Source organism: Boleophthalmus pectinirostris, unplaced genomic scaffold (assembly GCF_026225935.1).
Source record: "Boleophthalmus pectinirostris isolate CB_2022bp ecotype Guang Dong unplaced genomic scaffold, ASM2622593v1 HiC_scaffold_8, whole genome shotgun sequence".
In the NCBI taxonomy this organism is placed as follows: domain Eukaryota; kingdom Metazoa; phylum Chordata; class Actinopteri; order Gobiiformes; family Gobiidae; genus Boleophthalmus; species Boleophthalmus pectinirostris.
Genome location: NW_026571515.1, coordinates 30,935,450 through 30,948,559, shown reverse-complemented (window position 1 = coordinate 30,948,559; position 13,110 = coordinate 30,935,450). Strand labels below are relative to the sequence as shown.

The 13,110-nt window shown below is 40.0% G+C and overlaps 1 protein-coding gene across 3 annotated transcripts in view; it reads right to left on the bottom strand.

Annotated features, from left to right (window-relative positions):
- Window positions 1-9,136: 9,136 nt before the first annotated feature.
- LOC110164476 (membrane-associated guanylate kinase, WW and PDZ domain-containing protein 1) overlaps window positions 9,137-13,110 on the bottom strand; it is a 55,311-nt gene continuing 51,337 nt past the window's right edge. For all 3 annotated transcript variants that reach the window (XM_055166150.1, XM_055166151.1, XM_055166152.1), the window contains exon 17: window positions 9,137-12,293. In XM_055166150.1, coding sequence (XP_055022125.1) covers window positions 11,164-12,293 — 1,130 coding nt within the window. In that variant the 3' untranslated portion in view covers window positions 9,137-11,163. The remainder of the gene's footprint in view (window positions 12,294-13,110) is intronic.

Genomic DNA, 13,110 nt, shown 5'->3' with positions numbered 1-13,110 from the left:
TATCATATTGCATTTAAACTCAGGAATATGCCATGGACAAAGGACCAACCTTGGCATAGATACAAGTTACTACTTAGAGGTCCACTGTACAGGTCTCAGTGGAGGTCTTAAAGCTTTGCCTGGGATATTCCACATTATAACATCAAAATACTGTATACAGTATATCTGGCAATTACTAAATTACAGGTGATTTGCTTGCTTAAAAAGTACATGTACTTTTACTCAGCAGGGCAGCCTCTCCACAGATCAGACCTGTAATTTGGCCCTGGTGGCGTAACCTGTGTGTCTCTATGGAGATAGATAAACATTTTACATTTTCTTTATAGTTTACTATGACAAAATAATTAAGTGATTAGGTTAGATTTTTTAGATTTGGTCCTCAGTTTATTCCAGGTCTGCACACAGTGCTTGACTGGATCAGTGCCTTGGTGGAGGTCTATAAGCTCAAATTGTTATATCCTTATAACTGTATTATTGTTATATAATTGTTATATCCCTTATATCCTTTTTTTTTTTTTTTTTGCACAATTTTATTGCATAGTCTAATAACAATTAAATTTAGCTTTAAAAACAGGATGCATTTATGAGTTAGAATTATCCATCTGGCTTTATAATGAGAAGAAATATGTGCTATAAACGCAAAAAGCGGACGAGTGGTGAGGAAGAGAATAGCACAAAGTAATTTTTGCTGCTTCTCTGAGTCATATCTGCAGCAGTGAGGGGGAGAGGATGAGTGTGTCCGTGGGTATGTGAGAGAGGCTGTGAGGGTGGGTGGGGTTACGATACATGTGGAGCAAACCAACCAAATGAACCCCAACATAATAGGTTCACACTACACTATGCTGATGAGGGGAGTAATATAAATATATGGCTAAAACACTATTTAAAAAGGACATCATTTTTGATTGAATATGACCACGCTTAAAAAGAAGTATTTCAGCGCTGCAGTTTGGTCAAGGAGTTTGGGGGCTTCACATATGCAAAACTCAGGGTTGCAAGACTAATTTCAAGCCCAAAGAATTTCCAAAAGATCCCTTCTCAACACTATATCGCCTCAGCTAAAAGTGCTCTAAGTAGCTTTTCTGGTGTGAGGTTTGCCATCTTCTTGTCACCTTAGAGATGTTATTGCATTGCAATTGAATGCATTCTTACTGTGAGCATAGATCTGACACGTAACTGAGCCTTGCCTACTTGTATAATTTATAATAACAATATGATGCTATGGAACATTCTAGCCACAGCAGCAACATCTCCATGGAGACATACATGTAGCAGAACCTCCACCAAAAAAAGCTAATTACTGCACCAATTGAAATAAAAAATTATACCTAACTTTATTTCAGTTTTTGTTTCTTGTTGGTAGTAATTATAGTAATTATAACTATATCCGCAGGTCACAACATAGATCTGAACGTTATGGCATCACATGCACAAAACCAATTACTGTCTATCAAAGATAAGTAAAAAAGGAAGTGTGGAGAGCCTGAGAGGGTCCACTCTGGGTAAAGTGGAAGAGAGCTGCAAAGGATGATGGGACATGGAGGAGAGGGGACACAAGTGGATTCATCAACCTCTTGTGACATAAAAATTAGCCTCAAGAAGGATGTAGTTTAACATAATGGCAGATCCACCCCAATGAGAACACTTGAGCATGATATTTAGGCCACTATGCTTTCTAATGCCCTGTTTTTGGAACATACGCTATTTCAGTGTTGCCTTTTCAAGTGCATGAATGGAAATATGGGAAGGACCATAGGACAAGTGAGGCTGGGGTAACTTTAATACAACCTGGCACAACATATTTCATCATTTGTGTAGGTCTCTGTTTAAATAGGCACTGTTCCTAGATATGTATAGTTTTCAGATTCAGTTCAAATTCTGTTGTAATGTTTATGAATGTTGTCAAAGATATACGGCACAACTGAAGTATTACAATCATTTACTGAAGTTTGATCTTGATTGCCTGAAAAGATCAGAATGATATCTCTCTATGATTTATACAAAGAGACAGTCTGGACATCACACCCTTGTAAGCAGCCGTATTTGTTTTGATATGGACGACTCATGTCCCTGATTGGTTAATCCACTGGGCAGTCACACTTATTTGAACTCAGGGAGGTTCGACAATTACCTGATGTTCCACAATAAATCATAGGTATTTATTGAATATTATGTGAGTTTGAATTAAATGTTCTTTTGTGTGGGAATCTACAGTAGTGAAATTTTTTTTCAAAATATAGTTTATAATGATAGGTGCTACTCTCAGTATACCAGTGTCCCATGAACACTAATGTATGTAATGAAGAGACAGGTCTCACCCGTGCAGTGGCAGTGTCCTATCATCGCAGTAGGACGCAGCGTGACTTTAGCTGTCTAATAACGCACATCACAGGTGAATTCTGACACATGCTCATGCTCCCAGGCGCAAAGTAACAATTACCACGGCAGGAATGGTGGTAATTACAATGTGGTCACAATAATTAATCTTTCATGCACTTTGCATGTCCCACCCTCTGTGTGGGTCATACATTTTATACAGGCACATGCAGGACAACATTAAAGAACACAGGATGCTAGATTTACCTAAACAGATTTTAATTACATGATATGTGATATTGTCCTCATTACACCTGGTCCTGGAGCTGTTTTTTTTAAAAAATTTTATTAAGGAGTTGTAAAAATAATTATTTGCTATTTTTTCATCTGCCATTTGTGTACAACAATGAGTCCATGTACACAGTGGAGGGTTTGTGCAGGGCTGTCAAAAGGTCAAGTTAAATATGGCTAAAGGTGCATTGAAGGCACTCTTCCGTGCTTGGTTTCCACAATTTAAACATGATATTCTCCTGCAAGTTTTGAAAATCCATAAAAACATTGGTCTCATTCTAAACCTTATCAATGCTAAAAAAAAAAATTCTATGGAACCATAGACTGTATATATAAATGGACATAGTTAAATTAAATTTAAGTATTATTACTTTACAGTGTGTATTCCTTATACAGTGTCTTTCACTGTTTAGAAAACTGCTATATAAATAAAATGTATTGTTATTATGATGATGATGATGATTATTATTATTATTATTATTAACGCACTAGTGCCACATTCCAATTAGGAAGTTTGCATGCAAGAGCTTCTGGCTCCTACTGATCCTGTCTCCCATTAACTTACATTGGAATATTGTCACCTCTCTTTTTGTAACTGCTCATCATTTTGGTCTTAAAGTGTTCATATTAACCTGCCCTACATGATCCTGGTGTTTTTATTTTGCTATTTTGTTCATTAAAAGCCCTACTCATAAGGTCTGGCTTCAAATTCGCTCCTGTAACCATTAGCATCGCAGACTTCATTTGAGTGGAGCTGAACACTGTGAGTGACATTGCACTCGCTTAGTCCACTTCTTTATACAGTTTATGTATGGAACATATATTTTGCTATACATTATTTAAATGTGATACTGAGAGTTGTCCAATAAAATGTAAAAAGCATATTATGTATCCAAAGGCCCAGGCAGAAGATGTTAATAAGGTGCACTTGTGACCTTTCCCAAAAATATCACCATAGCACATCCAACACAGACTGCAGTTGACACGCATGGCATTATGGGAGACATCTGTGCCCAGACCTGCTGCTCACGTGGTTCACACTCACATTCAACATTCAGGAGGGTCAGAATCAGGCAAACATTTGTGACAGATGTTTTGTGCACACTGCTGGGAGATGATTTACAACAGGCAGGCTTATAGATGCAAAACAAAACAACAAAATCTGCCTATAGAATCAAATTGAAAAACTGATATCTACATGGGTTAAAGAAATCATTGCATTGATATTTTGATATTGATATTGATATTTTTTCCTTGTTTCAAGTGTAATTTCCTGTTTGTAGAGATACTTTGGTACTACTTTATAATAAGTACCTCTTAATTAGTCTAAATTAAGCATGAACAAAGACTTTCAATTTCATTATGAACAAATTGTTTATTAAGAATGTTTCAGCCTTAGTAGCTACTTAAGTACTTAATTACTTTTATCATGCTTCATTAAAGAAAATATATAAATATAGTGCCTGAGCCTGCTATATAGTTAGTTATAATAAAATAATGTTCATCTAAAGTGGCATAATAAAAGAAATGAGTCTGCTGACTTCCCCATTAGAAAAATGCAGTGTCCAATGGGAGATGACGTCACCGTAAATGTCATCACAACAAGGAGTCGACATCTCCAATAGATGCCTGCTGCTGCTAGTGAGCTGCAGGTTTTGTTTTGTTTGTTTTTTTTTCATTTGGACCAGCTCATTACACAACGCTGCTGAATCCCACAAATATCATTGATTAAGAAAATAAGTTGGAGAACAAACTAAGTACAGGGCAATGGACATATGCTGGTGGTGGTGATGAAAATGGAAGTTGATCAGAAATGTGGCATCTTGTAAATAGGCAATTAAAGATTGCTCAAACCTGCACAAATCACTCCAAATACAAATTCTGGTGAGTAAATTGTGGAAGAAACAACAATAACATGGACAAATAGTTGATTTTGCATAACAGGTCTGCTTTAAATCTAATAAGGTGTAGTTATTATAAAGCGGTACCAATAATTATTTTAAAGTGCAAGATACTTACTTATTTTTTCAAACCAGATATACCATAAAACAAACAAGTCTAAAATGTTGATCACCAACTAATACTACAAAATCACTCCAAAATTACAGCTATTTTTGTAGTTCAAATGTGTTGCCATAGTAAACACAGCTATAATGAGAGCAGAGGGCAGAGATGAGGAGACACAGACTACAGAGTAATGTGAGCTCTGGTCCAGGCTTCCCTCTCTCTACACACCAGCCTGTGACAGATGGGCACGCAGTGTGTGTGTTCTACCTTTTCTCAATTCGACTGAGGCATGCTGAGTAAGGTCGCAGTCACTATCACCCCCCCTGGCTTTTTCTTTTCATGTCCCATTCCCACATCACCCTTCTGTCTGCAAAGATTTAAAGCTAAATTTATGAATTCTGATAAACATTTTCATAGTCAATCCTCTATCAAAGTGAAACTCTGAGTCAGTGATTCAAACTAATAAACAATCAGAGATTTGTCAAAATGAGACAACAACAGTAAGGCTGCCTGTTAAAAGACTCCTGATTAAATGTGACACTTTATATGATGCGCTTGTCTGGGCCTGGACCAAAGTCAGCCGCATCCGCTACAGGCAATTAGCAAGAGGGCATCAGCAAGATCTACATTTGCAATTCATCAGTGTGTTTAGCACCCACATAAATAACTAATATGTGCTTGAGTCTAATGACTAAGGCACCCTTGGGGGAGAGGGGTGGGGGCACAGAGGCAGACAGCTGAGGAAGTGACAGCTCTAATCGATAGGGGATTCGGTCAAGTTGAGAGGATCATAGATGAGGGAATTGGGACTTTTAAAGGTAGATAGTCATCATCACAATAGGCAGGGATCTTGTAACTGCAGAAGGGACTGTTTAAGGGAAAACATAGTTACACAAGGCCTGCTGGTTTGTGTTCTCAACACTGCACTGTCATATTCCCTGTGTACTGAATTCACATGAGCTGCTGCCTACTCACAGAGCTTAATGCTTGCAGAACAAAAGCCAACTCTATTGGAGAGTGCCTCCATTTGCGTGTGTGTGTGTACTGAAGTAAAGGCAGGGACAGATGCACATGCTGTGTGCCAAAGCTGTGTTTGCAGCCTCTTATTTCAGGTCAGCCTTGAGATAGAAAGATCTTAGACAAGAAACATTAACACTAAAAGAGAGATGAAAGAAAGAACTTCTTCATCAAAAGAGCTAAAAACTCCAAAGTTGAAATCACCATGAAAAGGGCTCTACCCCATCTCAGATCTGCTGCATACTACTACACTCCCACGCAGCTCACCTCATAATGGGCCGATCATTACTCCAATCACAGCCCTGTCAAAATCACATGAAAAATCCACCCTTTCTCGCACTGTGCATATATTCCACTTTTGGGCTTTGGAGCCATTTCAGCCATTTATGGTGGTGACTACAGACTGCAGCTTCACCACAACTGTCATCCTGTTTTGCAATATGAACTGACATATCTTCCCCAGGTAACAGAGGCTCCAGTTTCTAAAGTCAAAACCCTTGTATGTGTCAATCTGACCACATGATGGTATGGTATGGCTGCTATCATAGTCTAGTGTGTAGTGAGTGTGAGCTGTAAAAGACTTACTTCCTGCGTATGGTGGCGCTGGAGTTGGTGTCCTGTGCTGTCAGTGCGCTCCAGGCGGTCACGGTCGGGGGGGTTGGAGCCACAGGACAGGCCCCTGGTCAGCCTGCTCAGGGTCCTGCGCTCTCTGGTCCCTGGAGCAGTGGGTGGTCCGGCTGTGGCCTGAGCGCTGGAGGTGTTTGAAGAGCCATGGATGGAGAGGGGCAGTGGCTGACTGTTGTGGTTATGCTCTGGGGGGTCTGGTGCGGCGGTCCGGGGGCTTCTCTCCTGCCTCAGATCCTGGTTCTCCTGGCTGACCCGGTCCAGCTGACCCTCCAGCTCCTCGATCCGGCGCCGTTGCGTCTCAAGGAGCTTGGCCTGGCTCTCAATGATGTTGTTGAGTTCCAGCAGGTACTCCACAGCGCGGTTTGGGCTCTCAGGGCTGGTCTCCATGATGGCAGCCCTTATCCCTCTGGGGCCTGGCGCCGCCACGGTGACGACCCCGTGGGGCGAAGATCCACCCCCCCCACCAGCCCTGAAGAGTGGGGGGAGGGAGGGACCAAGGCACGCTCTGGAAAAAGTTTTCTTTATGCCTCAGGTCTTTGTGAACAAGCCACAGCAACTAAAAGATTCACACTGTATGAATCTACATCATCCAATCACAGGAGAAGAAAGTGCATTATCCTGTGTTTGTGGCCATCAAAGTGAAGGGGAGAGTCCTGATCTCAAACAGAAGACAGATGTGAGGGTCAGATCTCCTGAAGTCATTTTAAGTCTGTGACACTTACCAAGAGAAGGTCAAGAGATTGGCACTATCATCATTAAGTACATGGCATTTGATGGTGAAGCTTGAAAGAAAGGAGCCTGTCACATAAATCATTTCACTAACTATCTGCTCTGACCCGTGACATTTAAGGTGTTTACGAGTCGCTTCAGAAAAATAACTTTCTGTAGCACTGGGGGAAAGGGGAAGGGGTGATGAAGGAGCGGCTCCAGCTGAGCTGTACCTCTAATAATCAGTCCGTGTCAGTCATTACATAACATAGAAAATTCTTCTCCCTCCCACGTTGAACATCCCCGCAGTCTATCATCGTTGCTTTCAACCCATGGTTTTCTGTGCCTTTAGCGCACGAAGCAAAAGCAAAAGTCACTTGCTAATAAGTTCATAATCGAGGGTTAAATTGTTCTCTGAGCTCCGGGAAAACTACATCCTATGGTAGCAAGTGGAGAGGTGTCCCAAAGCGCAGGAGTCTCTGCAGTTTTCATCCGAGAAGACTGTCGCGTTGCCGGTCACGAAACACATCCATCAGTGGTATCAGAGCTCCTGTACAACTTAATAAAATATACGTAATCTTATCTGCACTTAGATATTTGTCGATGTCCCCGCTTTTGTCTCAAATGACGCATAAAGTTGAAATGTTACTTGGCAGTATTCCGTCAAAAAGTGCAGCAGCGCGGCTCCTTTAGCAGTGGCGCACTAAAATGTTTTTATGAGCGTCTGAGGAGCTGACAGGCGCGTGCCGTGCGCCTCTTTCTCCGGAGCGCAGATAAGTAATGTGTACGGGAATAATGCGCATCCGGTGAAGGTTTTCAAAATAAAACCATAATGTGCCGATAACTACAGCCACGGTGAGTAGCGTGTTTTGGGTACTACAGTGAAAGTAGCCTAATGTTTACATTATGACACCTTAAAAAAGATTTTTTTATGGTGGTGGTGGTGGGGGTGGGGGCATCAATAGCACTATTATTTTATAGTGCTATTATTTTAAAAGTTTGGTTGGTTAATAATTCATGCAACTTTACGATGCTATGAAGTCCTGTTGCGTGCAAATAGAGCATATTTGCAGCACGACTGAGCTTATCCCTAATTAAAATAATTTTACATTTCACGAGTAGTAGAGGAGTCTGCGGCTGTGTTTATTGTGCACGAGCGGATTCACAGAACAAGCCCGAGAGGAGAGCAGTTATTTTTAGAAAGTAACTGCTGAAGTGCATTCATCTGGATGGGAGATTAATTTGGCCCTTAACAGATTTGTATTTGAGGTGATGCACGGAGCACCTAACCCGAGAGGTGAAGCTGGCAATCCGTGTTGTCTGAATCTATCTATAATCTATAGGAAGACTGCAGTGCGTCTCGGAAATGATGTTTTCCCGATTATATCATAAATGCACTCTAATGGCATTCTTATTGCACGGCAAATCTTAAGATGTTCTCTAAAAATAGCCTCAGTAAAAATCTGCTGCCATCTGCTGTCCAATGTTGGCTGCCTGCAGTTCAGAACGCAATAAACGACCACTGAGGAAATAGGTTCAGCACTTTATTTGCACTTTTATTAGAATGTGTTTACAGTTCCTCAATATAATCTCCCCAAGGAAATGAAAATCTAAAAAAAGAACATTAGCAAACATTATAAAATAACATATAGGCATTGAGCTACAGGGCTGTGTGGTCAGTGGAGCTGCCATGTTAACAGTTTGGGCAGCTGCAATCATTTATATGGAAGCTGTAGAAACTATGGCTTTAAAATATAGGCTAACCAAATATGAGGTGTAACAGTCACCTTATGATGCCAAAAAATGTCTTAAACACACTTTTAAGATGAGAACAGGATAGTAGCTTGTTTTGCTAATGGCTTCTCTCTAAATCGAAAAAACCTGAGTATTTCAAAAGATAGAAAATATCATAGAAAAATAACATCTCACAGTATTATTAAGTCTGTGTCTACTACCTAACAGAATTCAACAATGGGAAAGCATAATTTATAAGCTAGTGTTTGTATTTTAGATGAAGCTAGATTTTGGATATTTTCCAGAAAGGCCCAGTTTTGGCATTAGTGAAATTATTTTTAAAAAAGCCCGCCCACCTTTCATTTACCATATCTCGGAGTAAGGGTATTCACAGTAAGAAATCAAGATAAAATGGTTTGTGTTACCAAGGCAACAGCGATGGGCACAGCATTCCTAAGAATCTGTTTTGTTCTGAAACACATTAGGATAATTACAAATATGCAAACCAGATGCATATTTTTGGCATCTCTTACTGAAGTGAACGCCATAAAACATCCTATCCACAACCAGTAGCATTATATAAATCTCTCATTTTACAAATAGGCCAGAAACAGTAGTTGTTTAACTTTCACAAAAGCTATAGATCCATTTATGGTTCATCATGACACAATATTAAATAATTTATATGAGTACTTATTTTATTCTGTATAGATATAGTGCATATATATTTGTAATTAAGGGCTTTCAAAATATGTACAATATTTCAGTTCTCTCTGTATATACACCTGCTTAATAAGGGATTTGCATTATTAGATTTTATATGGAGATATTCAGACACACAGAACAACGTTACAAGTCAAGGCAAGTGTCTACATGTACAACACATAGAGACAAACGTGTTACGCTCAAACCAGTGGATGGCTGATAGTCTCATAAATTGCATTATTATTGCTCAGTTTTGGGTGAGGTATACATCAGCGCAGTGTCTGTTCAGTGGGGGGGTTGTCAGTGATAGAGTTATGGTAAGAAGTTGGCTAAAACCAAGTTGTCTTAAAGGTGCACTACATAACTTTTCTGGTAGGGGTCTGTTACCTGTTTGTCACTATCCAGATGTTCTACAGTATGGCATTAAACCTGTCAAGCTTATATTCAAGTGATTAGAGATATTTTATAGCAAAAAAAAAAAATTATGCATTCTTACTCTGAGTAAGCTCACCTCTGCATATATGTATATATATATATGACCTGTAACTTGACCTGGCTGATGGTGCTTGTTTCCATGGAGATAGATAAGTTTAACTCCATACTGTTGACCATTTATAGGCAAAACAATAACATCTCCATCGAGACAAGGAGATGGCGGATCCTTCTCAGGAAAAGTTATGGTGCACCTTTAAAAAAAACTTATCCTTGAAACATCTGTGAGGGTATAATTAAATGAGCAATGTGTTAGAACAAGACTACAGTGTCACTCTCTAATAATATTATAAAGATCTGCTAATAGTCAGCTATAGAAGGCACAGATATCACTTAGAAAACAGGAGACAACAATAAAAAACATCCCTCTTCCAAACGGTGACCAAACGACAGTCCCTCTTCTTCTCTGTCAATTGAAGCGTGATTTCAACCAGGAAGATGGAATTTCCAACCTCGTTCCTGTGCTTCCAGAAATATTACTTATCTGTCAGTCAATCAAATTCTGCTACCTTTCCATTTTTCCATCTATCAAGCTATCCATATAAATGTACCATCTCTCTTATCATCCTTCCTCCTACTATTTCAGTAATGTACCAAAATCCTTCTCTACAATAGTATCTTCGGCCCAGGGGGAGATGTTATCCTTTTACTTCCATTGTAGAGTATCCTTACATTAAAAAAAAAATCACAGCAAGGGTTGCTCAAATATGAAATTATAGAAATTGTAATTATTTTAAACGATAATTAACATAATGTCAAAATGAACCTGTTAGAGGTAGTATAAACTGGTTTTAATTTGTCAGTAATGTATGTAATTTGTGTTTTAAAAGCCATTCTAGCTGAGTGGCTTTGCTTCAGATTCAAGGGCAGAATGACTAGCCATATTTTTCAAAAGAGAATTTAAAAGTGCACTGCAAAGCTTTTATGGGAAAGGGTACGCCACCTGCTTGTCTCCATGAGATGGGAAATGTTATTGCTTTGCCAGGAATGCTCCACATTATGGCATCAAACTTATCCATTACCATGGAGGCAAGAAAGTACCACCAGTGGCCCAAGTTCCAGATCTGCAAGCCCACTCACAGTAAGAATGAATGTTTTTTTCAAGGTATTTTTGAGCAATAAATATACCTGTAATTAAATAAATGCTAGACAGATATGTTTAATTCCCTACTGTGTCACATTCCAGACACAGCTGTTTCCCTAGCTCACCATCCACCAAAAGCTAAGCAGTGCACCTTTAATTACTTGAATAATAAGTTCAAAATGTTAAGTCTCTCCTGGATGAAAGCTCTGCCGCCTACCCTCCTTTATCACCTGTGCTACTCTCTGCTCACTGGGCTGTAACCAGGGTCCTGGTCTCAACACAGTCCTGTTCACCCTCCTGTGTCCAGCTGCTGCTGTGGTGACCTGCGAGAGACCTGAAATACTGGCTGCATCTGACTGGCTCCCTCCTGAATCTGACTCATTATCCCCCTGGTGGCTAGCAGAGGTGAGAAAGTAAAAGAGCTCTGTCTGTGACACTTGATCCTCCTCCACAGCAGGTAAAGGCATTTTTAAAAACTCTTCGCTCTCTTCTCTATCTCTGTCCTCCTCTTTATCCACCTGACCCTGTTGGAATCCAGTCTCCTGATCTTCATAGTTTGACCATACTGACTCACATGCACTTTCTGGCCTTGGTATCCTTCTTAGCTCCCTATTCATTCCCATTAATGGTCTATACTGCCCACTTAAATCTCTGAACTCTTCAACAGAAACACTGTCAGTCTCTTTTCCTTCATTTTCACTCCATGACTCCTGTTTTGGCCAGGGTAACTTTGAGGTGGGACTGGGAATAGGCAAAACCACATCTTCCTCAACCTCCTCTCCTCCTATATACTCTTCTTCTACCTCAACCTCCTCTTCCTGTGCAATCTCTTCTGCTACCTCTCTTTCAAAAATGTCATTAACCTCTTCTCTCAATACCTCCTCACCATCTTCCTCCACCTGTTCTTCAGTCTGCCTCTCTTCAACCCTTAACCTCTCCTCACTATGGGTTCGCTTCTTCCTGGTTTTGCTCCGGCCTCTCCTTTTTGCTCTTGTTCTACTTCTGTCTGAATCACTGCCACGGCGACTCCTAAGGGCATCTCGGGGTAAGCTTTGTGATTCACGTTTCTTCCTCCTGCTCCTCCTATCTTTTTCCCGTTCGGTCGCCACGGAGACTGGACTTTGTAAACCTGAGTCTGCCTCCCTTCTTCGTCTGCTGCGTCCTCTTTGACTTTTGTCCCGTTCATGTGAAGACTTGATTCTTCGTTGGGGTTTGGAGCTATGTGCCCTCCTCCTCCTCGAGCCTACTGCAGCCAAACCCTGCTCCTTGGGGTGACGCAGGGGCGAGAGGGAGCGGGTCCTGCGCTCACGGCCTGTGCACACAAGCAGAGCACAGTGTAGTCTTAACACAGGTACAGTATAAGAGCTGGGTATTATGTAATGAAAGCTGTGAAATGGAAGGTTTTATAACAGCTTGTGTAACAGCCTCTTCTGTTTTAGGATTTTTTTTTTACAAACTGTACAGTATATCAAAGGTGTTTGCTCATCTGGCTCATCTGGTGGTACTCCTCTGCAGTTCTAGTCTTTTTAAATCCAATACATTTTGTATTTACACTTAAATCATGTAAATTGGTGTTTGGTTGGTTGGTCCTGGTTTATGGATTTTATGATCATTTACTCTGATAGTGATTAGCCTATTTTAGATTTTGCCTTATTTATTCTGGCTGTCATTTTGATCTTTCTACAGCTATAGTCAACTAAAGAAATTCTTGGTCGATTAAACATGGTCTGTGCATCAAGTGTACTAACAAAAAATGTACTATATTGTATAAATCATTCTCAAATATTTACGGAGGGCTGCGGTGGTATGCAGGCTTCTTTTGGTGGTACACAGGATCTTCTACAATTCAAACTATTCAATTTACTATGCAACATTGTCCTTTATTGTGGTAGTTATTGTTTAGAACTACAGTAGCAGTGGTTAATCCTGTTTTATATCGTATTTAGTCATTGTTTAAACCTGGAACAGTCCTGCTATTGACCTGATTTAGATCTGGTTGTACTCAAAAGTTTAGATAAATTCTTAGGTGGTACTTGGTATAATTTTCGAAAACCTTTTGTAACAGAGAGATAGATAGATGTTATGTATATTAGACTGTGAGTATGGCTTTATTATTCAATATACAATGC